The sequence below is a fragment of the Camarhynchus parvulus genome, chromosome 11, assembly GCF_901933205.1.
Source record: "Camarhynchus parvulus chromosome 11, STF_HiC, whole genome shotgun sequence".
Taxonomy (NCBI): Eukaryota; Metazoa; Chordata; class Aves; order Passeriformes; family Thraupidae; genus Camarhynchus; species Camarhynchus parvulus.
Genome location: NC_044581.1, coordinates 1,029,665 through 1,055,750, shown reverse-complemented (window position 1 = coordinate 1,055,750; position 26,086 = coordinate 1,029,665). Strand labels below are relative to the sequence as shown.

At 50.7% G+C, this 26,086-nt stretch overlaps 1 protein-coding gene across 7 annotated transcripts in view; it reads right to left on the bottom strand.

Annotated features, from left to right (window-relative positions):
- FANCA (FA complementation group A) overlaps positions 1 to 24,037 on the bottom strand; it is a 33,086-nt gene extending 9,049 nt beyond the window's left edge. For 6 of the 7 annotated variants that reach the window (XR_004061079.1, XR_004061078.1, XM_030956168.1 and 3 more), the window contains exons 1-29: positions 23,976 to 24,037; positions 23,398 to 23,507; positions 22,410 to 22,482; positions 22,116 to 22,258; positions 21,718 to 21,813; positions 20,011 to 20,084; positions 18,934 to 19,049; positions 18,308 to 18,390; positions 17,839 to 17,872; positions 15,571 to 15,637; positions 14,759 to 14,871; positions 14,064 to 14,140; positions 13,471 to 13,612; positions 12,833 to 12,966; positions 11,395 to 11,505; positions 10,911 to 11,006; positions 10,770 to 10,829; positions 9,955 to 10,043; positions 9,487 to 9,547; positions 9,345 to 9,394; positions 8,232 to 8,308; positions 6,263 to 6,367; positions 5,598 to 5,767; positions 5,098 to 5,168; positions 3,940 to 4,039; positions 2,189 to 2,388; positions 1,958 to 2,054; positions 1,503 to 1,679; positions 485 to 558 (exon numbers count right to left, since the gene is read on the bottom strand). Coding sequence is in view for 5 of the 7 variants with exons in the window: in XM_030956168.1 (XP_030812028.1) it covers positions 485 to 558; positions 1,503 to 1,679; positions 1,958 to 2,054; positions 2,189 to 2,388; positions 3,940 to 4,039; positions 5,098 to 5,168; positions 5,598 to 5,767; positions 6,263 to 6,367; positions 8,232 to 8,308; positions 9,345 to 9,394; positions 9,487 to 9,547; positions 9,955 to 10,043; positions 10,770 to 10,829; positions 10,911 to 11,006; positions 11,395 to 11,505; positions 12,833 to 12,966; positions 13,471 to 13,612; positions 14,064 to 14,140; positions 14,759 to 14,871; positions 15,571 to 15,637; positions 17,839 to 17,872; positions 18,308 to 18,390; positions 18,934 to 19,049; positions 20,011 to 20,084; positions 21,718 to 21,813; positions 22,116 to 22,258; positions 22,410 to 22,482; positions 23,398 to 23,507; positions 23,976 to 24,015 (2,840 nt within the window). In the remaining 2 variants the exon portion in view is untranslated. The remainder of the gene's footprint in view (positions 1 to 484; positions 559 to 1,502; positions 1,680 to 1,957; positions 2,055 to 2,188; positions 2,389 to 3,939; positions 4,040 to 5,097; positions 5,169 to 5,597; positions 5,768 to 6,262; positions 6,368 to 8,231; positions 8,309 to 9,344; positions 9,395 to 9,486; positions 9,548 to 9,954; positions 10,044 to 10,769; positions 10,830 to 10,910; positions 11,007 to 11,394; positions 11,506 to 12,832; positions 12,967 to 13,470; positions 13,613 to 14,063; positions 14,141 to 14,758; positions 14,872 to 15,570; positions 15,638 to 17,838; positions 17,873 to 18,307; positions 18,391 to 18,933; positions 19,050 to 20,010; positions 20,085 to 21,717; positions 21,814 to 22,115; positions 22,259 to 22,409; positions 22,483 to 23,397; positions 23,508 to 23,975) is intronic. The other variant, XM_030956170.1, reaches the window with a different exon arrangement.
- Positions 24,038 to 26,086: the final 2,049 nt, after the last annotated feature.

Sequence of the window (26,086 nt, the reverse complement as noted above, 5' to 3'; positions counted from 1 at the left end):
ATCTGTGGGAATGCTGCCCTGCCCTTGATGTAGAGGGAAGCTCACACATCAAGAGAGGGGAGTGATGTGAGCTCAGATAAAAGCTCCAGGTGAGTACAGACATCAGGAATCCTCCAGCAGACCCCACCCAGCTCTTCCAGGGTCAGGGAGGGTTTGTGACAAGTGCCTTGGAAGGGCTGCACATGCAGGGTGAGCCCCACAGAACCACGGCATGGTTTGGGCTGGAAATGACCTTAGAGCCCATCCAGTCCCACCCTGCCATGGCAGGGACACCTGCCACCAGGCCAGGCTGCTCCAGGCTGGCCTTGCTCAAGTGAAAACACACGCCCCTCATTCCAGCAGTGCCTGAACTCAGGACAAACCACAGCAGGCATTTGTATCCTGCAGCAACTGTTCATTTACTTCCTGATCCCCAGAGCTTTTCCCTAATTTTGACGGGACACTCTTGGACCATCCCATTCCCAGCAGAGCCCCTTGGCCTCACCTCTCTGCAGCAGAGAGAATGTCCTTCTCAGGGCACACCTCCAGCTCCAGCAGCAGCCACTCCCTGAAAGACAGCTGGGAAAAGCCAGCATTCAGGAGCAGGGGAGCACAGCAAGGGAAATAACTTGTGCAGAGCAGCCACCTGCTGCCCAGCACAAAACCCACTTCACTTCATCTCCAGACACAATCCCAAGTGGATTGAGAGACATGGAACAAGAGACATCAACCCAAGGAAGTTCCTGTGCTGTTTCTCCTATAAAAAATTCAAGTTAAAACCCTGCTGGCCTTCAAAACCCCATGGGAAGCCCACAAAGCCTGTCTCACACCCCCACCTCTGACATTTCCAATCACACTCAGCACCTCCAGGCCCAGGCACCAGGGTGAACTTGTGTTTTATTAGAAATGGAGGCAAAACGAGCCAAGCCCCTGAGTCAGACAGGGTGAGCACCAAAGGGAGGTTGGAAGCCAGGGTGTGCCAGCCCTGGACACTGAGCCAGGCACCAGGAGCCGTCCTAGGAACACCACCAACCCCTCTGCACAAACTGGTTCTAGGGGAAGCAGGTTAGAAAAAGAGACTCTGTCAAACCAGAGACCTTGCAAGGGTGGTACAAAGGGAAAAGCTGGGATGGTTTGAGCCAGGCTGGCTCAGGGGAACATTGCCATCACGCAAAGCACCAGAAAAGCAAGGATTTCCAGTTGTTTGCCTCTCCACCACGTGCCAGAGAGCACAGCAGGGAGCCAGGGCGGTGGACAGGCCTTTGCTCCGCACGTCCTGAGCTCCTGGAGCTTGCCCAGCCTTTCCAAGCACTAGGGCACAAACGTTTTACCTCTGGTCTTCTCTTTGCACCTCATCATCCCCACCAAACAACAGCCAGCCCACATGACTCAGCTGTCAGACAACTCTTCAGGCATTCAGCTCTTACAAGAAGCTTTTGATCACCAATAAGGAAACTGCAAAGGGCAGATCTAAAAAAGTGGAGAATTAGAGGGGGAATGTGGGTGACGGAAAAGATTCATACCTGGAATGCCTTTTCCTTCAAGAGCTCCTGGAAGCCTGCTTGCCTCCACAAGCACAGGCTGGCTCTCCTGTAGTTCAGAGAGGGGCAGGACAGGCAACTCCAGCTCAGGGCACCTCTGGCCTCCTCACACAGGACTCCCCGAGCCTCCAAGCTCAGCCGTGGCACCAGGAACTGCAGCTGGAATAAAACCAGAAACAGGAGGGGCTGCAGCTAGAACAAAACCAGCAAATCCTGCAGCTAGAACAAAACCAGCAAATCCTGCACTGGCTGCCCCAGAGCCACCTCTGCAGCTGCCCAGGGAGCAGAGGCACCCAGGGCTGAGAGGGGAGGGCACACAGATTTATTTCTACACTGTTTTCTTGGTGAAAGTGACACTTGCGCAGGGACCTGCAGCAGGAAGTTGGGCTGAGACTGAACTTTCTCATAAGTTGCAGCAAAACTTTTTTCCCTTTTACCTTTTTAATCAGGCCAGGAGGAACCAAGGCACAAAAATCTTCACGAGAGCAGGATGAAAACTTGCACATCAGGTAAGCTGCTGCTGCAGTGCAAAACCTGAGAGGGAAAAGGAAAGAACTCCATGGTCTGGTGGGTTCAACCACCTCCACAAGCTCTGGAAATCCTCCAGGGAGCCTTCCCAGCCTCCCAAAAACCTGGGGGAGCAGGGAGGGGGGGATGCCCCATCTCACCTCAAGCAGAAGACAAATGATTCTTCTGTCCTGCACACCAGCAAGGAGCTCCAGTACTCTGAGACAGAAAGGGCCTTGCCAGGAACAGCCTGAGCGGCCCCAAAATCGGCTTCCACTGCAGGAATTAAAGCTCTGCATTCACTTAAGTGGATCACAAAAGCTGCCAGTCCCAAAATGTGAGCAGCACCGAGGGAAGGACCCTGCCCGGTAAAAAACGTGAAGAGCAGGAAAGATATTTTTGGTAACTTCGTAACATTCCATTGGTAAAATTCTTACCTTTTGTCCCATTGTAACATTTTAAATTTTTGTATCTGACACTGTAATACTTCACTCATATTATTGTAACATTTTGTACCAAAACACCTTTCTGAAAAACTTTTTTTGTACCAAAACACCTTTCTGAAAAACCTTTTTTTTGTACCAAAACACCTTTCTGAAATACCTTTTTTTTGTACCAAAACACCTTTCTGAAAAACCTTTTTTTTGTACCAAAACACCTTTCTGAAAATACTCAGACTTAGTGAAGGAGCAGAACATTGTTTCTGATCCCCAGCAGGGCAGCAAAAACCGAGCAGATGAGAGACAACCCACCGCAGAACTGGAGGTTTCTGTGATGCAGGAACATGAAATAATTCACTGTAAATTCAGGTTTGGGGATTCTCAAGGCTTTTTAGCCTCTCTGAGAGCTAATTTCATCTATCAGCCTGTTATTTTCACCATTGCAGTATCACAGGGTAGAGGGAGCAAACGAAGCAATTCTTTAATAACAAACCCATGCACGGCTGCAGCCCAGCCAGGGGTGCCTTACTTTTATTTTTAAACTTTTACAACTGAATTATTCAACGTGGAAGCTCAGGAATGAAGCATTCCACCATTTTTCTTTTGTCTCTCTCCTAAACTCGCCTATTTTAGCTTCTGTTCAAATGTCTCAGAGTGCATTAACCTTCCACAAGCAGCATTTCTGTAGGGAAAAATTCTCCTCGTGTTCCTGAGGGCAGCTTCACACTCCCTGACCCAAAGAGGGTATTTTTGGAGGTATTTGTTTCGGAGGCGTATTTTTGGAGGTTTTTTGGGTGGGGTTTTTTTTTAGTTTTGTTTTGTTTTGGTTTGGTTTGGTTTTGTGTGGGGTTTTTTTTTTTTTTTTTGTTGTTGTTGTTGTTTTGGTTTTTGGTTTTTGTTTTTGAAGGGGTATTTTTTGGAGGGGTATTTTTTTTGAAGGGTATTTTTTTTGGAGGTGTATTTTTTTTGGAGGGGTATTTTTTTGGAGGGGTATTTTTTTGGGGGGGTATTTTTTTTGGAAGGGTAATTTGGAGCTATTTTTTGGGAGTTTTTTTTGGAGGTGTATTTTTTTTGGAGGAATATTTTTTGGATTTTGGGGGGTATTTTTTTGGGGGGTTTTTTGGGGGGTTTTTTGAGGGTTTTTTTGAGGGATATTTTTGGAGGGGTATTTTTTTGAGGGATATTTTTTTGAGGGGTATTTTTTTGAGGAGTATTTTTTTTGAGGGGTATGTTTTTTGAGGGGTATTTTTTTTTTTTTGAGGGTATTTTTGGGGGGGTATTTTTTGGAGGTTTGTTTGGGTTTTTTTTTTTTTTTTTTGGAGGGGTTTTTTTTAAGGGGTATTTTTTTTGAGGGGTATTTTTTTCAGAAGGCAGTGAAGTCCCCCCACAGTGCAGCCCGGACATGTCCATCCCCCCAGGTCAGGAAATGGAGTAGGATGGAATTCTGCAGGGCTGCTGGCTGGAAAGCTGACCTGGTGATAAAGGAGCTGGCAGAGCCTGGCCAGGAGTGCAGGCAGGAGATTCCTGTGTCCACACATCATCTTCACCAGCAGGGAGAGGCACGGGCCCTGCCTGCAGCACGGGAAACCACAAGCTCATTAAATCCATGCCCAGCACAGGAACGGGTAATTAAACAGGTAACCCTGGAGCTGCTCCAGGCCTGTCTGTAAACTCAGCACCATGATCATCCCAGCCAGGGGCACTTTGGGGGACCTGAGCACCCCAGCAGCGCCCTGCCTCACACAAGGATGGCACTGTGGGCATCTCAAGCCCTTGTTGGCATCTCCCACGGCCAAAGTGGCCTCTGAGGGGACAATAAGGGCAGGAGGGGCTGCCTGGGGCAGGGAAACAGAGGCACAGCAATAAACGGGATCACAAGACAAAGCAAGAAGGAATTGCTGTGACAAGGCTCTGCTGTAAAACAGGGGCAGGGAGGGGTTTTCCCACCCAGATAAGAAAACCCATCCTCAGAGCAGGCCAGGTGGGAGCTGTGCTTAGACACCACTTCCTGGGACTGTGTTTGTCACAGGGAGTTTGCAGCCAGGTTTTTAACAGTGATTCATCTGCTCTGGGGCAGAGCAGTGCAAGACAGGGAAGGATGCCCTGGCTGCCCAGGCACAGGGAGGGCAGCTGGGAGCCCAGCCAGCTCCTCAGCACGCCCTTGTTGCCCAACAAAGTGATTTTGCACTGACATGCTGCCCATGATGCTTACAGGCTCTGCTCCAGGAGGAGGAGCTGAGCTCCAGCTCCAGGGCAGGCACTGCTGCCTCTGCTCCTCAGCCAGCCCAGAGCCCACCCAGGGCCCACCAGCCCCTGCCAGGGGAGGAATTCCAGCGCCAAAGGCATTGGCTCCACTGCCATCCCGCACCCAGAGCACCCAGCTCTGTTTGTGGGGTGTCCAAGCCCTGGCACAGAGCTCAGAGAGACAAAGGGCACTCTGCTGAAGGGATCTGTAACAGAGAAACTTGGTTTATTCACTGATGTGCCTCAGAGTGCCTTGGTTCTGCGAGTGCAGACACTTCACCTGCACTGCCAGCCTGGCACCAGGGCTGGGAACAGCCAGGGTCCCTCCTCAGCCCTGCTGGAATTCTGTTATCACCCACTTTGGGCTCTCCTACTCTTGGTCTTACCTGTCAGGAGGGTTGAAAGAGGAAGCAGCTAGTAGGGTTTGGCAGAATGATGTCAGCAGGAGATCAACAACCTGAAATAAAAAGCACCAGGAATAAACCTGGAATAAAACCCACACTGCTGATTCCTGCTTGTCAGGCTGCATGCCTGAGCCCAGATTTCTGCTCTGTGTATATCACATTTCCTGACGTTAAAACAAGGAAACAAATTGGTCAATGAGATTCACTACAAGCTGTACGGATCCACTGCCACTAAGGATGGAAAATGAAGCCCGTAACAGCCCAGGCATGAGCCCAGCACACAACAAACACCCAGGCAAGGCTGCTGAGGAAATCCTTTCAGAAAACATCCCCAGATCCCAAAATCCAGCAACTTCCAGGTGGTTAAAACCCAGGAACAGTCAGTGCAGGGAGAAGTGCATTTCCTGCAGACAAGGCAGCCTCGCCCACCTCCCATGCAGATGCATTTCCCTGCCCAGCCCCACCAGCCAGCCGGTACTCACCCTCTGGGGGCAGAGTGGCAGCCCCGGGGCAGGGACAGCCCGGGCACACCCTGCCAGCCCCGGGGCAGGCACGGCCACCCGCACCCGGGAATTGCGCTCGTTGTCCTCGCTGCTGTCACCCAGGACGCGGCAGAGTCTGTCTGACACCACGGCCAGCTGAGCTGCCACCTCTGTGGGGACAGGGGGACAGGAGAGCAGGTGTGAAACGTTCACAACCCCCCACAGCAGCAAGTACAAGCAAAATATAAACTTTAATCAGCCAGAGTCAAAAGGATGCTAGGAAAAGCTTTAATAAGCAAAAGATGCTGGCTGGGACACATTGGATCAGCATCCTCAGGATTAGTTTTTACCAATACAATTACCAGCACACCTCAGGAGCAATTTTCACACCAGAGGGGAAAATGCTTTCCAAAGGGGGCCCAGTCACCAGGTGAGCCCCAGGAGTGGGGCAGCAGAGATTGGTGTGGTAATCACAAAGATAAGCACCAGATGAGGCAGGAATACATCAGATATTAACATGTACATATTCATAGCTGGAAGGATTATCAGCTCTGAAGGATTACCAGGTGCCAGTGGCAGCAACTCCTGCTGTGCCTTTGGCCAGCACCAGCCACACTTTATTCGGGCACTTTTGGGACAGACAATGAGAAGCAGCTCCCTCATACCTTCCCACTGAGCCTGCTCCACAACCAGAGTCCTCAGCTCAGCCAGTTCAGCCTCCAGCTGCTCCAAAGGCTCCTTGGGAAGGCTGGGCTCTGCTTTGGAGTCATCTGGACAGGGAGGAGAGAAAATGCATTCCACAATCTCTGCCTGCACTTTCTGCAGGAGCAGAATTTACTTTTCCTGAAGCTCTAACAAAACCCCAAACTGTCAGTCTGCCACACACAGAGCTTTGTTTTTACACTCAGAATGTGCTATTTAATTAATAATTTATGGGTTTATGCCTAGTTGCAAAAAGGAATTTGGTTTTTAAAGACGAGAGGCAAAAAAGTTTTGTTTTCAGAGTTTTCTTCCCACTTCCTTTAGCTCTGCCCCTCACAGAAACATTTGCTGTCCTCAAGACTGGGGTCAGGCTCAGAATGCAGACAGACATTAAGCATGGATACAGCATCAGCTTCTCCAGATGTCCCATGCTACTCTGGCTTCTTGTTTAAGAGAAGGAATAAAAGGAAATTCCTTTTCCCACTGGAAAGAGATGCCAGCAGTGACTGCCACAGCCCCAAACCCCCCAGAGTTTGTTGGGCAGGAGCAGCTCCTTGTACAGGGGCCAGCAATGAATCCCCCAGCAGCAAGAGCAGCAAATGACAAAGGCTGACATTGCCACTGGCTGTGAAATGAGGTGTTGGGAGCCACAGAGTCAGCAGCGTGTGCAGGGTGAGCACTGACAGCGGGGTCTGGGGCTGCCCAGAGCTCAGCCCTGCCCTGAACCCCGGCCGTGCGCCGAGCCCGGGATGGGGCAGGGCACAGGGACACGAGGGGACACGGGACACGAGGGGACACGGGACAGGAGGGGACAGGGCTCAGGCTGCTCAGGAGGGCGGCACACGGCCCGGGCAGCGCCACCGGAGCTCAGCGGCAGCGTGGGGACCCCACGGGGCTGCCGGGATCCTGAGGGTCCATCCCAGCAACAAGGGATCCATCCAGATCCATCCCAGCAACAAGGGATCCATCCCACCCCGGAGTTCCGTTCCATCCCATCCCATCCCATCCCATCCCATTATCCCATCCCATCCCATCCCATCCCATCCCATCCCATTATCCCATCCCATCCCATTATCCCATCCCAGCCCATCCCATTATCCCACCCCATCCCACCCCGCTGCACACCCGCGGTGCCCGGGGCTGGCTCTGCCATGCCTCTGCAGCCACAGCATCCCCAGGGAGCCCCAGAGGCCCCAGCAGGGCTCAGCCACACATTGATCTCAAAATCAGAGCATGAATCTGTAAATTCTCCCCACCACGCCCTGGGAACCAGCCCTGCACCCAGCCTGACCTTTGCATTGTGTGCAAACCCTTGGAAGGTGTGTTTGAAGCACCCACTTGCTGACAGGAACAGCCGAGCTCATTAAATATCCTCATTTAATATCCTCATTAAATATCCTCATTAAATATCCTCATTAAGCATCCACAACCCTGCCCAGTAAAGCTGCAGCCATGGGGCCCGGGCTCAGCTCCCACCCAAACATCTGCAAAGCAGGAGCTGCAATCCCTTCCCAGCCCCTCCTGCCCCCCCAGATCCCCCTAATCCCCTCTCAGAGGAGGACGCCAGGGCAGCACAGGACAGCACGAGAGTCATTGCACAGGGGATCAGCACAGCAATCCCCAGCCCAGGCTGCAGTGCTGATTCATGGAAAGGTCTCGGGGGTGGAATTCAGCCAGCTCAGGCTCAGGCAGCATCTGCAGCCTCAGCACAGCACAGGGCTCCCAGGCACTGCAAAAATCCCACCCAGCAGGGCTGGCAGGAAAAGTCATTGCAGGAGCAAGAATTGAACACCTCAATACAACGTTAACACCTATTTATATGGATTAAATACCTATTCAGCCATAAATCTTTGAAAATGTTCAATTCTGGAGGGCAGCAGTGGAAAAATTACCATTTCACATTGATCCATAAGTAAATGTTGCAATTTTTACCTTGTAACACCTTCTCTTTCATGGCATGACAGGCTTGCAGGTATGTGGAGTACAAGTTGGAAGGTATTTTGTCAGCTCTGTGAAAAAGAAGAGATTTATTATCCTGCATAACCACAAACTGCCTTTATTAAATAAGCACAAACAACAGCCCTCCTGTGAAATGTAATTAGAGGGACTCTGAAGCATAAAGAGCATCTGAAGCATTTTTAATCATCTGACATGAGGGGCAGAGATTTCTACCCAGGGCTTTCACAGCAAGCATTGCACACGTGTAGCACACACAAACCCAATACTGTACACGTCATTAATTAATCTTTTCATGCCTGTTTCATATCTAGTTGATGTCTAAGATCCCATAAGAGTGTGAGCTGTGAGATGCAGCACTCACAGATGTAAAACATGAATATGATGAGACCAAGGTGCGACCTCCCATGTGCAGGGCAGGCACTCAGTGCTAAGAGCACGTCCCAGAGGCTCCCAGAACTCAGCTGCTTCCCTGACCACTTTAATTTCACCAAATGATCCAGCCTTTAATTTTAGAGCCAGACTGGAATGACAAGGCAGGGCCGAGCACCTCATTTGCAGGCAGCGCTGCAAACATTCTTCCTTCATGAGGGGTTACAGAGGAACTACTGGATGTAAACTAAAGCTGCTCCTGCAGTGCAGAAATGCACTTTGAAACACGCAGGCGGGGCAAGCTGGAGTCCTGAGAGGAGCTGTGTCCTCCTGGGGCATCACCCTGGTGCCCCTGGAGCATTAGCAGACATTTAAGTCTCATCTTTCACTGCCCCTTATCCCCTCCCAAAGAGCCTTTCACAGAGGGAGAATTCCTGGGGAAATTTTACATTCAGCTGTGTCCTTCAAGATTTGCATAAAAATGTACCTGGCCTGGAGCCAGAGGGACTCCTAAATAATGATTTCACAGTGGCCAGAGGTCTGATTACACACCTCAAGACTACACAGATAAACTCCTCCCTGCACAGCCTGCAAGCCACCGAGCCCTGCCAAGAGGCTGGTTGTAACCAAGGTGTCAGAGCCTCCGATAATCTGATATCAAATGTCCCAAAAAGAAAGCCCAGCAGCACAGAAAACAGCACTGGGATGTGTGAATACCTCTTTAGGGAGTCTATAAAAGCCATTCGTCCATCTGGGGTTTTTGGGAGCTGCAAGAGAGGAAAAGGCAGGGCAGGGGCAAATTATCTGTGTACAAACACACAGCCAAAGGGAGGGACAGAGAAAAAAGCCAAATACTGACCACACGGGGCCTGAGCAGAGCTGGAAGGAACCAGGAAGTGTAATATGGTCGTCTGAAAATGCTGAGAAAATAAACAGAGCAAAGTATTAACCGTGCCAAAGGTCCAAAGTGCCATCTCCACGCCTCAGGAGCTAATTTGGCTCCTGCAAACACAACATGTTCATGTGCATAACCACAGACAAACCAGGTTCAGATTAGCCAATGGTTTTTAATTTCTTTAATTTTGCTTTATGTTGTAATAATTTTGGATTTCTTTTGCACAGGGGAATGTGCCTTTTCACTCTCCCCACAAATATCCTCTATTGAGATGACTCTTCAGGAAGTGGGAAGAACTTCCCCAAACCTCCCTTGCTCACATCCTCAATTTTTCTTGTTTCCTTGCTTTGATTCAGACTTGGCTTCTACAATTATTGTTGTTGTTATTGTTATTCCAGCTAAGCCCAGGAGGAGGTGAGAAGCGCACAGTACCTGGCTTCTATCACAGAGGTTGGGACCTTCCTGGTGCTCTCAAATATCTGAAGGGCCTTTTCCACATCCCGGAGAGCCTGGGCCTGGGGCTGCCTCACAGGGGAGAAAGAGGTGAGAAACCAAGGGTGATGGTGAACTTACCTGCTCTGCTCTGCATGTGCTGTATTGTGACTCTGTTTCAGCTGTACATGTGGAATTGGGACACATCATCCCCACTTCCAGCCTGTGCCTGCAGGCAGAGGCACTGACACCCCGGGTTTCTCTGCTTTGAGATGTAACACACCTCAAGCTGCAACAAGTTTCTCAACTGACAACCAGACCAGACTTGGAAAAATTAAATTAAATCCTCACTTATGCCGGTGAGTTCATCACAGGACTGGGTTTCTTGTATTACATTCAGCTACCCTGCCTCCAGCCTGTGTTTAATATAATCATGTATGTGAGGCCTCTTCCTCTGATCCAAATGTAGGAAGGAATAACAAAGCCAAACACTTCCTTATAAATTATTGTTGCTACCCAAAATTCATCATGAATCACAGAGCGTAGAATCCACCCCCAAATCTCCTTTGAATACCCACACTTTGGTCCCACACCACAGAGACTGAGTGCTGCGCTGAAAATAATCAAGGTATCTACGAAATGTGACTCCATGAAAACTGGGGAGATCCTGTACTTATGGCCACCAAAACCTCTGGCTTAAAGCCAGAGGCTTGGCAGCACACTCAGCTTTGGAGTGGCAGGGGGGTTGATAACCCCAGTGCTTTTCCAGAGGGAAAGGGATGAGTGATGAGAAAACTGGGACAGAGCAGCAGTACCTGCACGGCCTCCTCGGGGGCAGAGAGGTCCTCATAGAGCCCCATGTCCTCTATGGCCACCTGGGGAGGGCACAGGGGCGGGGGGTCAGAGCCTGCAGGGGGGACAGAGCCACAGGGAGCCCCTCGCAAAGCTCTGCTGACCTGGAGGTCGGCCAGGCGGGTCTTGGCCAGGCTGATGTACTCCAGCAGCAGCGAGCGGTGCTTGCTGGCCACGCACGGCGGGAACATGATGTGCACCTGAAAGGTGAGAGCCACAGCTGGGCCATTGCCAGGCAAAATTCCAGCTCATTCTGCCTGATGGACACCTCAAATCCCCCCCACAAAGAAGGTGTGATTGCTTGGTTAAGGATAGATCATTTTCAGGGTAACTGACATAATTCTTCCCAGCAACAAACAAACAAAATCAGTGAAGGGCTCAAACTTAATTCCATTAAAGGAATTCTCCCCATCAATAAAATAATCTTGTCCTTCCTTATTGCAGGGAGAAAGGGGCTTGAATAATGAACCAGAAGTAATGTAATTGCTATAGCAACATTTCTAATGAGCTGAACCTACTGAAAGGCACAAGGACAGTGACTCTGGGGCAGTTCTGCTCCTAAACCCACCTCTGTCAGCACCTGCTCACCTTCAGGTATGGGGCAGCTTCAAAGGGCACCAGCTCTGACAGGAACTCCAAGAGGAAGACCAGAGATTTCTTACTGCTCCCATGGTGGCCACCAGCATTCCCAAAGGAAGCCTGGATCAGGGGAACATGGCAAGGCAGCCTCTCAGTCGGGAGAGAACCCTCATCCAAGCAGTGCCATAACCCAGCACACCAATCCCAAAGATCCCATTTCTGTCAGGAGAACCTTTCTGGAGAAAAGTCTCCAGAGAAAGTTCATAGGATCATGGAATGGTTTGGGTGGGAGAGACCTTAAAGACCACCTAGATCCCATCCCCTGCCACACCTTCCACCAGCCCAAGGCGCTCCAAGCCCTGTCCAGCCTGGCCTTGGGCACTGCCAGGGATCCAGGGGCAGCCACAGCCGCTCTGGGCACCTGTGCCAGGGCCTCACACCCTCACAGCCAGGAATTCCTGCCCAATACCCCATCTAACCCTGATCTGTGGCAGTGGGAGCCATTCCCTGTGTCCTGTCCCTCCATCCTTGTCCCCAGTCCCTCTCCAGCTCTCCTGGAGCCCCTTTATGGGCTCTGAGCTCTCCCTGGAGCCCTCTCCTGTCCAGGGGAGCACCCCCAGGTGTCCCAGCCTGGCTCCAGAGGGGCTCCCTTGGATCATGGTGATTTACAGAAGCCTCTGTGGAAGTTTGCTGCCATGAGAACACTCAAACAAGGCACCTTTGAGATGCACCAAAAGATTGATATTCATGAGGGAACCACAAATCTGCAGGTTTCTACACAGGTTTATCTGGGCATTCTAAGGAAAACAACCAGTCTGGGACTACAGAGAACACAACCAGTTTACCTCCTGACACTTCCTGGGCACTCTATCAGCCAAAGCTGAGCTTAGATTTGCAAACTCACACAAAGGAATTTCCAGGTTGAATTTGCGTGGAGATTTGCATCCCTAAAATACCCACCTGGTTAAGTTAAAAGCAACAAGCAATTATCTGTAAGGTCAAACACAGCAATTACAGCTGCATGCAAACCTCCAGGAAACAGGAATGCTTCCTCTGCCATAACCCCCAACTTATGCAATAACAACAGTGCTGCTTATCAAGACACTGACATCCATCCAAGGGGATGATAATAACAGGAATTACACGTCTGCATTCCTAGCAAATAACTACAACAGGCAAGGTGGACTCAAAAGATGAAAGGAGGGAAAACTGGAGAAAACCAAATAAATTTATTCTTTGCAGACACAAAGGCTGTAATAAATATTCAGTCATTCCGAATATCAATACAATGCCTTGTACTTTTGTTTTTTTATTTTTCTTCCCCTCTCTCATTCCTGGCTATCCTGTCTGGGACAAGGCTCTTTCCACACAGCAGAACATTCCTTATGCACAGGTTGAATGACACAATTACAACAAAGCTCCCCAGCCAGGCCCCACTGAGTCTCACCTTGAACCACTCAGAGTAAGGCATGAAGACAGCAGGGCCCTCCAGAGCAGCCTGGCGAGCGATCAGGAAGGCAGTGATCATATTTTCCATGTCATAATTCCCAAAGGCCTTGAGCAGGAGATGGCTCAGGAGATCTAGGAACATAAAACAATAACCTCACACTCTGCTCCTCACAACAGTGCTGTGTATTCTGCAGAAAATGAAGACAAATATCTGAGATAAAACACGAGGCAGGACATGTACTGCAGCCTGGAGAACCTCTGGGGTCTGATTTTATTTTTTTATGCCCTTTCAACTGTCAAACACACTTGGATTCCCTGCAGGGAGTCCAGCACTGGGATAATTAGCAAGGAATTCTCACCAACAAGCTCTGCTAGCAAAGGTGAGCTAGAACTAAGGTTCAGTAATCACTATGCCAATTAACGAGGAAGGTAATTATCAAACCACCACCCTGGGCTGTACACAGAGTTAGAGAAGTGGCAGGCCCGAGGCCTGGCACTGCCATCACCACGGCCATGGGGAGCCTGGTGGAAAAGCAGATGTCCTGTCCTGCTGCCCTTTGCCATGCAGGAGCCCTGGGCTGACCCCCTGCTCCCCCCCAGCCGCAGGGCACAGGCCAGGCTGGCAGTGCCACCTACCCTTGAAGAGCTGCCCAGCCTCAGCCTGGCACACCACCAGCGTGGACACACAGGACAGCACGTGCTGCCAGTTCACCTCGTGGGTCTCCAGCACCTGCTGCAGCTGGCACACGGATTCCTTCACACTGAATGCCACCAGCAGCTGGAGAGGGAGCGCAATTCCTGTTAGCTGGCACAGACAGCCACAAGAAACAGGGGAATACACACAAGATTGACAGGCTTTATCAAACTGTCCTGCAGCTTTTGGATCAGCTTCCCAGGTCCAAATATCAGCCTGGACTGGAACCAGCACCAGCTACAATAAACAGTAAAATTCCCATTCTTTCAGAACTCATGTCTCACTCTGTAGCAGTGAAAATTCACATCTCCACATTCACTGTACCAGTGAACATTCACATCTCCAATCAGCATCTTTGTTCTCATGAATTGCTTTGCACTAGCAAAAACCACTGTTGTTCTTTTCCTTCTGGCAATTGGTTTGGATGCTGCAACTGGACAATGCTGCACTAATTTCCAATAATCTGATTTCAGGTTTTCCAGTGGAAACAAGCCCAACATAACACAGTTCTGTGGGTGACAGCAGGCAGAGGTACCTTGCGATACAGAGCCGTGAGCAGGGGAGAAGTCCTGGTAAAGCTCCACTCCTTCTGCATCTGGATGGCATCAGACACTGCACCCACAGAAAGAAAACCTCAGCAGCAGGTTTTACAACACAGCCAAAACACACAGGTTTCCCTTTGAAAACTGCCCAGTGGAATTCTGTCTCCCATCGGTCTTTGGAACACGGCTGTGGCACAGGGACCGGGCCATTCCTTCATGGCACTGCCACCCCAGAGCTGGTTTTGTGATCCCGCCTGCGTGGGCTGATGTGGCACATGCACAGAGAATCAGCAAGGAACCAGCTCTTCCCTCATTAACCTCTTTCATCTGGGAGGCAGCAATGGCACAGCTCTCCCACACAACAGACAGCAGCTCCAGATCACAGCTCCTGGGGGCTGCACAGTCGAGTTCATAGCTCAAACATATTTCTCCCAAAAACATCAAGCTTCACAATTACTGATCCAGGATTAGAACCTTCCTGCCCAAAATCTTCTCCCGAACTATGACCCTCAGGTGATGGTTTTTTTGCCTGATTTGGCACCCTGCTCATACAGACCCCAGGAAGGAGCTCAGAAGGCTGGAGGCTGCTCTGGCTCTGGGTCCTCCAGGCTGGGCCCCACTCAGTGTGGGACAGAGCTCTGGAGACACCTGGAGACACCTGGAGACCCCTGTCCCTGGCCATTCCCACCTTTCAGCACGGGGTTGTAGGTGAGAACCTCAGTCAGGGTGTGTCTGAAGAACTGCCTCAAGGATTCTGGGTGAGCCACACTTCCATAGAGGGACACGTTGAACACATTCAGCCTGCAAAGGACAAGGAGATACCAGAAAGTGTCAGCCAGGTGATCAGCCAGGCACTGATTCAATATGATCAGCCAGGCACTGATAATATAATTATGATCAGCCAGGTAGTGATAATATATGATCCACCAGCTGCTGATGAAATAGGAACAGCCAGCTGCAGCTTAGGGGGAATGCCTGATTTTTATTCTACATCCATCTTCTTAAAATTGCCACAAATATATTCTTTTTGGTATGTATTAAAAAAACCCAAAGCAATGAATGGTTACTCAGCACTGTGTAGCCATCAGATTAAATGTGAGTCTGAGGGGTATCCCTGCATGGGGCTGAAGGTGACATGTACAAAGCAGTTAAATAAAACAAGTTTGGAAGCAGGAATTGGAGGTGATTTCACCTTCCAGGTGTTTCTGCTCAGAAGCAGTGAGGAAACCTGATGGGGAATTTCTGGCATGACAAGAGGGAGGTCCAGGGTTGGCTCCAGCACTGCCAGAACCCACTTTCCTTCCTGGCCCTTATCTTTTTTACAAGCACTTTTGTCTGCACATATTTTATTAGAGGAGAATATCAAGCACAAATAGCACTAGGAGAGGTGGGGGTGTGTGTAAATAAGTGAAAAACACCCCACAGCATTGCTCCTATTTCAGTAAGAAGTGCAACAGTGGATAAAAACCTCCCCCTGACACTGTTTGGAACGTTTCTTACCAGAACCTCACAGCTTGCACCATGGAAACATCTTCCTGCTTCTCCTTACCAACAGCATCAAGCATCCCTGGACCCCAAAACACACAAAAACCCAATGAGAAAAGAACTGTGACAAAAACAACTGTGTAAATCCCACCTGGGAATTAACAGGAATCAGCAATTTGTGCCCCGCTACAAAGGTGACCCCGCCAGGAAAATGTGCAGAAGCCACTCAGCAGTGCTAAATTCTCACCAGATTTTGTCCAAAGTGACACAGGGACTCAGAAACTATTACCACTGCCCTTGAACCAATTTTAAACCATTCCCGAGAACATGCTAATAACGAAGCCATCTAAAAACGCATGTAAATCAGGATTTCGCTTCCAAACGCAGCCCCAGCGAGTGTGAGCACCGCGCAGCCTGTCTGGGGTTTGCACAGGCTGAATTAAGCACCCTGCAAACCCCGGTCCAGACAAAGGGCAGGCTGGGGGAGGGCCACGCGTTTGTAATGTGCCATTTGCATGGCAGGAATTCCTGTAAAAGCTCCATCTGCCCCAAAAGGACGGGTAGAGATCAAACAGGTTGGCAGCTTGCGCGTTGTCTTGGCGATGATCAGCCCACACCTCTCCGAGCCCACAGACTGGGAAAGCCTTTGCTTTGCAGCCTGCTGCAGCAGCACTTCTGCTTTGTGCCACCCCGCCTTGAAAACCCTCCTCTTTCAACTGTTAAAGGAGCTTGGTTTGTGTATTCAAATCATTTCGTGAAGGAAAAAAAAAACCCTGAAAAGAAAATGTACTGAGCGGGAGCAGCGAACCAGACGTCCCTCACATGCCACCAGAGCTTTAGGATGTAACACTCTCCTCTCCTGCTGAGGAATACTTTAAGGTTAAGTAGGGGAGAATAAAGCAAAGGAGATAAACTCAGCTTATCTTCAGGCACAGCAGTTCAGCCCTGCCAGATCATTACAGCGAACGCATTGCTCCCATGCTACTAACAGCCTGTCCTTCTCCTGCTGGGAAGGTCTTCAGAAATAGGGAACTCTTTTACATTAAAAATCCTAATGTTCTCCGCAGATTAATGAAGTGGGACCCCTCAGAGGTGACCCAAAAGTATGGACTAATAAAATATCTTACATAAACCTGCTGGAATGCATTTTGCAGGGACGCAGGCTGCGCAAACGGGAAGGGCAAATGAAGAGCAGGATGCAGACTCCTGTCTGCCTGCCAACAGCCTGCTCCTCCTCCTCCAAAATCACTACTCCTCTGCTCAGAAGGGTTGGTTTTCAACTCTTAAAGGGCCACCTGAGATGGGATTGGTGCATATTAAATAATAAAGCACTTCCCTTGCAGCTTTCCCTTTTTGGAAGAACTCACAAGGTCTGTGAGCATCTCAGTGTACAGACAGTGCTCTCTGTGAGTTTGGGGGCAAGGGATGGGGCTGGCAGTGCCCATGGGGATGGAGGGAGGTGCCCTGGTCACCTTACAGCAGAGACAGCAGAAGCCTCTGCAGCAGCACGAGCAGGAAAGGTGGCAGCAGGGAAAGCAGGAATCGCTGTCACTAAGGAGACAGGAGTGACAGCAGCTGCACTGGCAGGTGACACCAGCCAGGGTGTGTAAGGAACAGGACAGCAGCTGCTACAGCATCAGCTGTGACACAGGACAAAAATAACCCCTGCGAGTGAGTTTAGCCTTTCTGCACCAGGATTTGCTGGTGAATCAGGAGCTGCTGCGCTGAGCCCTCAGCAGAGGCACCAGGGCAGCTCAGGCCAGGGCAGGCACGTTGCAGTTCATGAACACTGGTGTTCAAAGGCTCCACACCTACACCCGATGTCTTGGCTCAGCACAAAAATAGAGGTTTCAGAAAACATTGGTCTGCAAATCCAAATGGTGAGTCAGCAAAAGTCAACTCAAAGTCTAATTTACTAGGCAGAAAGAAAAAATAAATCTAAGCAGCAAAGCTGATCCTGGCCTAACCTCTGTGCTCCACCTGCTTCCAAGCAAACCTGTTAAAAATCAGGAAATGGGGTCAGGTATCTATATCATGTTAGAGTTGGGAGCAGAAAAAAAAGTAGCATAAAAGGCAAGAAATTATCTGCAGCGTCTGGAGACACTTCAGGAGAACGACAGGGAAAGCAGAGGCAAATAAAATCAGCGACATAAATATTATGCACAACAGCACAGACAAAGCAGCCAGGCAAAGGATTCCTCCTTAGGGATTCAGCAGTGAGCAAGGAATGGAAGTCCTGAGCCAGCAGTGGCTGCACAAAGCTGGGATCACAGCAATACTCACATGCCAGCATCCTCTGCAAGACAGCATGGCAGATCTGTTCAAAATTGACAAATTAATGGATTTAGTGTTTCAAAGGGCTGCAGTTCAATGCAGAAAAAGTAAATTGACTCAAAGAGTTTTGTCCCTCTTAAAGCTTCACTTTGACCTTAGGCTGTGCAATAGAACAGATAAAATAGACAGAAGGGCAGCACTTTCCAACCTTACAGCATTCCATGTCTCATATTCAAATGGAACACCCAAGCAACCCAGGTGAAAGGGAGTTAAAAACCCCTTGATGTGCCACCTTGGAGCAATTCTCCGTACAAAAAATCTCAATTCTGGTTCCACCATTTCCCCCTCTCCTGCACCTGTGCCAGCACCCTCTCCTTGCAGCTCCAAGCCCTGAATTGTTTGCACTCAGCAAGAGCCAGAGATCAATGGAACTGCTTTATTAAAGCACCATTTGCAGGCAGGTTCATTTTGTCCTTACGTAGGCAACCTTCTGGAATTCCACCTTCCTTCCCAGCTCTGAAGGCTGCTCAAAGCCATTCTGAAGAAACACGATGGCAAAGTCTGCAAAAACCAAGAAAAAAAATTGGTGTTCCAGCATCCCCTCTGCACACAGGTCACCTCCTCCTTCCCCTCCCACCTGTCCCAACAGCCTCTGAAAAACAGCAGTCAGTTACTGTCCTGGAGTAAAATCATTCCCAGGAAAAAGAATCCAGAACTCAGGGGGGCTGTACTTGACCAGCTGCAATGGTTCACACTCAGACACTGGAGGGATTTTTTTTTTCCTAACTAAACTAAGAAAATAAATAATAGAAATGGACAGGGGGGAAATGGAACTCTGAAATATTTCTGGCCCAAAATCTCTCTGGGACTTTGCAGAGTGTCACAGTGCCAGTGTGTCATCCCTGAACCACACCCCTCACAGCTACACTTTCTTGAGTTACCTTAACTCCAAGGGATGGAAAATTTCAAACCAATTTAAAGGGAGAAAATTTGCTCAACATATAAAAAATATATTCCCCAGAGAAATGAGGTAAGGAAACACAAAGTGAGGCCTGCATTGTTCCACCTCTGAGGTCCTGCCCTGCTCCCAGCCCAGGGCCTTGCCTGAGAGAATCCTCTGTGCCAGCTCCGTGTCCCCACAGGAGATGTCCCCAGCCTGCTCACAGAGGCCACAGAGGCTGCTGCAGAGCCACTCCACTGCTGCTGGGCCTGCTGGGCTCCTGCAACACAAAAGCACCTCCAGTTCAACCCCTCCTGCCTTCTGTAAGGCTTGGCTGTCTCCACCTGTGCACTCTGCCCTAAATCTGCCACTTCCTTTATTTAATTTGGACCAGCACATTTGCTTTACCAACAGTTGCTTTTTATATTATTTGCTTTATAAAAAGGTCCCACAACACACACATGCAAAGGAAAAATGTGGGTGAAATTGTGCATCCAAGTATTTCCTCATCCCTGACATGAAAGTTTCCATTGGGAAACCTCTGCTAGAAGAATTTCAGTTCCAATTTCTAAGACACTCGGATAAAAATGCTTCAAAAAAGAAATTAAAATCTTAATCTTAATCAATGCCTTTGGTTCCCTTAAATTGCTTTGATTGTGAACAGACAAGTGAACCAATATCAGAACCTAGAAAATCACTGGGACACAATAAGGAGACATCCTGAACTTCACAAATGGGTGAGCTCTTAGCTCTGTATCATGGAATAATGGAATGGTTTGGCTTCAAAGGGACCTTAATGCTCATCTTGTTTCACCCCCTGCTTGGGCAGGGACACCTTTCACTAGAGCAGGTTGCTCCAAGCCCTGCCCAAACTTGGTCTTGGACATTTGTTGGGGGGCAAAAAACAAAAAACCAAAATTCAAAGACTAACAATTCTCTGGAGATTAACTCTGCCAGACCAAAAAAGTGTAAGATTTTGTGAAGATGGAGGCACCCACCTTCTGCAGAGCAAGACTTTCTCAAGTACAGTTGGTGATCCCCAAGGAGCCACTGCACAGAACTGGGCTCATTACCCCAGAGTAACCCCCCAAGCCCAGAGCAGCTCCTAAGCCCTGCTAATCTGATCCCTGGGCAGCACCTGACCACATCCTCACTCCAGAATACTCATGACTAATCCCTGATTATGTCCCAAGAGGCTTTGGGGGATCAGCTGCACCTGCAGCCCCCAGGGCCCTGCTCACCTGTCCAGCAGCTCTGCCAGGCCCACGATGTCACTGCTGTGCAGGTGCCACACGGCCTCCAGCACCAGGGGCTCCTAAGGACACAGCACCAGCAGCTCACAGCCTGCACTGGGCACTTCACCTTTGGTTATTGCACATGGTACACGAGAAATAATACTGGATTCTGTTTATTCCAACCATCCAGCATTAAAATTGACAACACAGCAAATAGCTGGTGATGAGAGATTGTATTTTCTAGAAATTTTGGGAGGTTTAGGGTTGTAGATGCATCATCATTTAAAATTTTCATGGACAAGTAATGAATACATTAATCTTTCCCCTCTGGAATAATGCTGATTCTGCAGATTTAAAGGAGCAGGGATACCCCAGGAAACAGGCAACATCACTCAGGTTCAGGTTTTGTTAATGCAGATCCAGATCCAGATTAGAGAATTGTCTTTTAGTCTATTAACTGTTAATTAGTCCCTGTGGAACAAGGATGCCACTCTCAAGTCCATATCCCAACAGAGCTGGGATTGCAGGAGACCACAGGGAGAGTCTCTGCAACCATCCAGGCAGAAAGGCTGATGGACACAAAGGGAAAACGAACAAAAATCTGCACCAGGCACCAGGCATTGCTCCTGTGTGGATGCACTTGCTGCCCTGTGACATCCCTTCCAGCTCCTGCCCACCACAGCACGCCCAGGGGAGCCCTGAGCCAGCAGAGCAGCCCTGCAGGGTGCACCTGGCAGGGGAAAGGAGCAGCAGCAGCAGCTTCTGATCATTCCAGGCACAACCAACACCTCCCCACCTTGAGAAGAAGAGGCATTTGGGAGCCTTGGGCACAGGGAAAAGCCAAAGCCCCAGGAGCTTTCTGCCATGACCAGCAGCTGCCTCACACCCTGACCCCAAAGTCGCCCGCATTCTTTGTCTTCACAACCTAATTCTTACTGTAACACCCTCAGCTACAGTTATCTCTCCCTTATCCCATGTCTGCCCCAGGACCAGGAGATCCCAATCAGCCTGTGAAACACACAGGTTCTATTTTCAGCTCAGCAGAGGATATCTGAGACCAGAGCACAGCCCTTTATCTGGGCAGATCAGCCTTTCCTCCCTCCCCATGGGAGCAGTGAGGAATCAGAGCCCTCCCACTCATAAAAAGCCCTGGACTCCACTCACAGCACCTCTTGTCTCCACAAAATACACCCAAATGAAATCAAGACATCCCACTTGTCAGGCAGCACAAGCTGTTATCTGCTATCTGGTTTCTTTCTCTGTGAGCTCACTTTGTCTTATCACCATTCCCAGGCAAACAAAGCAGAGAGCCAGGATGCCAAAGACACTTGGAATATTGCTGGCAAAGGACATGAAGGGCTCTGGGACTGTGTCACCCCACAGTCAGCTGGGAGTTTCTGCACTGGACCCCAAAAGCAGCACCTGATCACCACGGTGCTGTCAATGACCCTTCTGTGGCAGTTTCCAAGAATTCAAATCATTCCAAACCTCAACAGAGTAGAAAAAGCAAATCCCACTGCAGAGACAAGGAAGTTCCCACTGAACTTGCTCTAAAATTAACAGAATAACCAAAAAAACCCCACCATGTGTAATTCAGCTCATGCTTTTGGAAGGTCAGGAAAACCAGTCATTCTCAGGAGTTCAGAGATGCCACATCCCATGGATGAATCCTCATGGTGTGCAACACCACAGTGCTTCTCCATGAGCTCTCACCTTCATTTTCCACATTTCCTGGCAGAAGAGGGAGCGACAGAACATGTTGTTTGCCAGCAAATCCTTCACAGTCTGAAGCAAGCAGGTCAGCCTCTTCTGGCATCACCCCAGAAATGAAGCAGAAATAATTCCCTTTGTGAACAACACACTCTCAGAAAAACAATTTGTTGCTTTGCCCTCTTTGCTGCTTTTTAGAGGGTCAAATGATGGAGGGAATTCAGGGGAAAGGCCTAAACTTCTCTTCTTATTTATCTTGTACTCCTGCAAGCAAATCGAGCACCTCAGTGAATAACTGTCCGCTCATGTTTGGGCCTTAATCAGAGCAGATAAACTGGGCTTAAAGTGAAACCTAGCAGTGCTGTTTTGCTGCTAAATGAAAGATAAAGCTCTCCCCTTACTCTCTGGTCAGAGTTCAGCAGCGGGGCTCTGGAGGGGCTGCCAGGATCCTGGCAGATCTGCTCCACGTTGGCCGCGGCATTTTTGGCTGCCAAGGTCGCTGTGGGCACACCCAGCTTTGAGGCCTGTTCCTGCAGAACAGAGACTAAACAGCAAGGCACAAGACTGTCATCACCAGGCAAGCAAGAAACAAGACCAGAACAATGAAAAGAAAGTAGAACTGGGGTTGTACATAAAGGCAAAAATTCAGCATTGAGGAAGGGTTCTCCCCCACATCTGGCCTGGTGGATGCTCACCTATAAATGACTCTGGTGACACTCCCTGGTGCTCTGCCCCATCCTGCACACCTGGTCTGGCTGAATCTCCCACCTGGAAACCAAATAAAACACTTAGATCTCTGTCACACACCTTTACAAACCTAGCCCTGCAGTGCTGGAGCAACTGAAGTGAAATTAACACGGAGCTCCCACGTGGAAAAGCACAGATTTCACCTTACAAGAGATGTGTGTTTAGTTATCGTCAGTTTATTCATAAAAAAAGGAGATACAGGTCAAAGTTCCTCATTCCCCAGGGACCAAACAGCTCAGCAGCAGCACCAGGAGCAGAATTTCTATAATCCTTGTCTTTCTGTGAAGCCATGTGGCCATAAATATTTGATGAAACATGTCCAAATGTTGGATCATTTTCTAGTTAAATCCCCTTTTTCTTTTTATAAAGGGAAATATTCTCTAGAGAAAGGCAGATCCTGAACTGTGGGAGGTATTTGCATTATCTGTTGGAACTGTAAAATCAGCGTGTGAGGAGAGGGAGAACGCAGCTAAATCACAACAGTGGATCAAGATAAGGCTGTCATGAGGACAGCCATGTCAGCCAGACGTGCTTGGTAATTCAGGGAAAAGCCAAGTCTCTTCTGAATTGTCTTCCTTAGATTCACAAGAAGCCAGGTCTGACTCAAAGGAAAATGTGCTGGATTTCCCTTTGCCCAAACCATGCTTAACCATTTCTGGCCTGTAAAACATTGATGGAGGAGGGCTAACAATCCCATTTCTGTGACACAGAGCTTGCAGCCCCATCTTACTGCTACACTGCATGTTTTTCTCTCCAGGTACCATGGAGCACTGTGTTCCTGGGACAAGGACTCCACAGCCCACCTGCAGCTGGGCTCTCCCACTGTCCCAGCTGGGCCACGACCCCCTGAGCTGTCCCGTCCTACCTCCAGGAGCAGCTCAGCCAGGTTCTGGTGCTGATCACCCCCAGGTTCTGGTGCTGATCCACCATTCCTACCTCCAGGAGCAGCTCAGCCAGGTTCTGGTGCTGGTCCAGCAGCTGCAGAGCCGCTCCCTGGAGCTCTGCTCCACTCCCAAAGGGGCTTCTCCTCTTCCTGGCTCTCCCTGCTGAGGAGTTCAGGTTTATTGAGCAGCGTGTGCCCAGGGCACCCCAAAACCACCTCCCGCTCCTGCTGCTAGGGATGGGGGCACAGAGGTGTGAGGGAAACACACGGGAGCCATGAGGGCAGGAGAGGGGTGTGCGAGAGCAGATGTTGTGTCCCGGGGCACGGGAGCCATGAGGAAAGCACAGAGGGGTGTGCGAGGGCAGATGTTGTGTCCCGGGGCACGGGAGCCATGAGGAAAGCACAGAGGGGTGTGCGAGGGCAGATGTTGTGTCCCGGGGCACAGCGGCTTTGAGGAAGGCAGAGCGGGATGCATGGAGCGGGACACGTGGGCAGAGGGAGGGTGTGCGCAGGTAGAGAAGGGGTGTACGAAGGCAGAGGGGGGACATTCACCCCGCCCGCCCCCTCCGCTGTCCCCGCGGGGAGCGCCCGGCTCGGAGCTCGCCCCGGGCCCGCCCCGGCCCGCACGTACCGAGCAGGTCCCGCCAGCTCCTCCCGCCCGCGCCCGCCATCGCGGCCGCCGCTTCCCGCCACGGCAGCCCGCGCCGCCATTGGCTGCCGCCGGCCGAGCCCGCCGAGCCCATTGGCTGGAAGGGAGAAGAGGCCGTGCCGCGCCCACTCCGTTACTTCTTCCCATTGGCTGGAAGGAGCAGAGGCCGTGCCGCGCCCACGCCGCCGCCGCTGTCCATTGGCTGGAGGCGCGGCGTGGTCCCGCCCCCTGCCGCCCTCACGGTGGTGGCTGAGGTGGGCGCGGCCATGTTGGGAAGGGCGGCGGCAGCGGCGAGAGCGGGGCACGGAGGGCGGGGGAAACACGGGCTGGGGGCACCGTGAGGGGACCCGCTCCTCACCGGCTGTGCAGGGTATGGGACACGGTGAGGGGACCCCTTCCGCTCCGCACCGGCTGTGCAGGGTGTGGGACACGGTGAGGGGACCCCTTCCGCTCCGCACCGGCTGTGCAGGGTGTGGGACACGGTGGGGAGCTCCGATCCCGCCTGTTCTGAGCCGTGAGGATGCTGCTGACCCTGATCCCACCCAGGGAAGGGGACAGGAGCGGCTGGAATTCCCAGAGGGATGAATCACCAGCGTTGCTGAGAGAATAAATAATGGAATTGCGGAATGGTTTGGATGGAAGGGAATGGTTTGTGCTGCAAAGGACCTTAAAGCCCATCCAGTGCCACCCCTGCCATGGCAGGGACACCTCCCACTGTCCCAGGCTGCTCCAGCCCCAATGTCCAGCCTGGCCTTGGGCACTGCCAGGGATGCAGGGGCAGCCACAGCTGCTTTGGGCACCCTGTGCCAGGGCCTGCCCACCCTCCCAGCCAGGAATTCCTGCCCGATACCCCATCCATCCCTGCCCTCTGGCAGTGGGAAGCCATTCCCCTTGTCCTGGCACTCCATCCCTTGTCCAAAACTCCTCTCCCTCTTTTTCCTCAGATCTCTTTAGGTCCTGAATGGCCTCAAAGTTTCACAGGGAGCAGAGCAGAATTTCCAGAGGGGTTTTCCTCCCTGATCTGATCCTTCCTGACAATGAGCCGCTGCTGTTGGCCACCGCAGCTTGGAGCAGCAGTGGTGATTCCCGATGGAAAGATGAAGTCCCCGGGGTGTGTCCAGCACCAGGAAGCAGCGCCTGCTGGGCTGGCCAGGGATGGTTTATTGCAGTGCTGGGTGTGAGTCAGCAGCACATGATGCCAGGAGCAGGCAGAACTTCCCAGCAATGGCAGCAGATCCAGCAGGGATCCAGCATGGACAGTGCCATGGGATCCCACCGAGTCTGGGAACCCTGGCCAGGCCACATTCCCGAGCCACCCTAACCCCCAATGCCATCGGCAAGCTTGTGGCAGCCCCAGGTTTTGGGATCCCCCATCACGACTGGCCCCAGCAGGCATCTAACTGGGAGCTTGGCATTCCAGAGTGCCCCCAGAGTTTATTCCCAGCGTCCCCAAGGTCCTTGCAATGACTTCAAGGTTTTCAGGGAGTTTCCAAGGGTGACCTTAAGATCCTCATGGTGTCCCCAAGGTCCCCAGGGTGCCCCCGAGGTCCCAAAGGTGTTTAAAATGCCTCTAGAGTAGCCACAGATGTCCCCAAGGTCTCTCTCAGAGTGTCCCCCCTCAAACTCTGGCCATATCTGAGGCCAGCATCCAGCAGGAGCAAACTGCCCAGTAAAATCCTCCCTCCTTCCATGTTCCCAGTTTATTGCAGCAGGGAGGGAAAGCAGGAGAGGCACATCCACCTCACAGGTGCTCTGCACGCTCATCCCAGCTTCCTGTGGCTTTGTGAGGATTTTTTTTTTTTTGCATATGAGAGCTGAGACCCACGGGAATGGATTATCCACGAGGAAAGAGGGGCACAGCCCTGCTGCAGGTGGCAGGGGAAGGGCTCTGTCTGCTCTCCATCCCAGCTCCCCACATTACCCTGCTTCCACACTGCAGCGCCAGAAATTCCAACCCTCCCATAGCTCTCTGACACCATTTCCCAAACACTTCATCTTTCTTCTCCCCCTGTTTCTTTTGGCTTTAATTCTATTTCCCTCATCCACACACATGCTTGGCTTCCGTTTGCGTTTTCCATGCCGGTAGCTTTTAA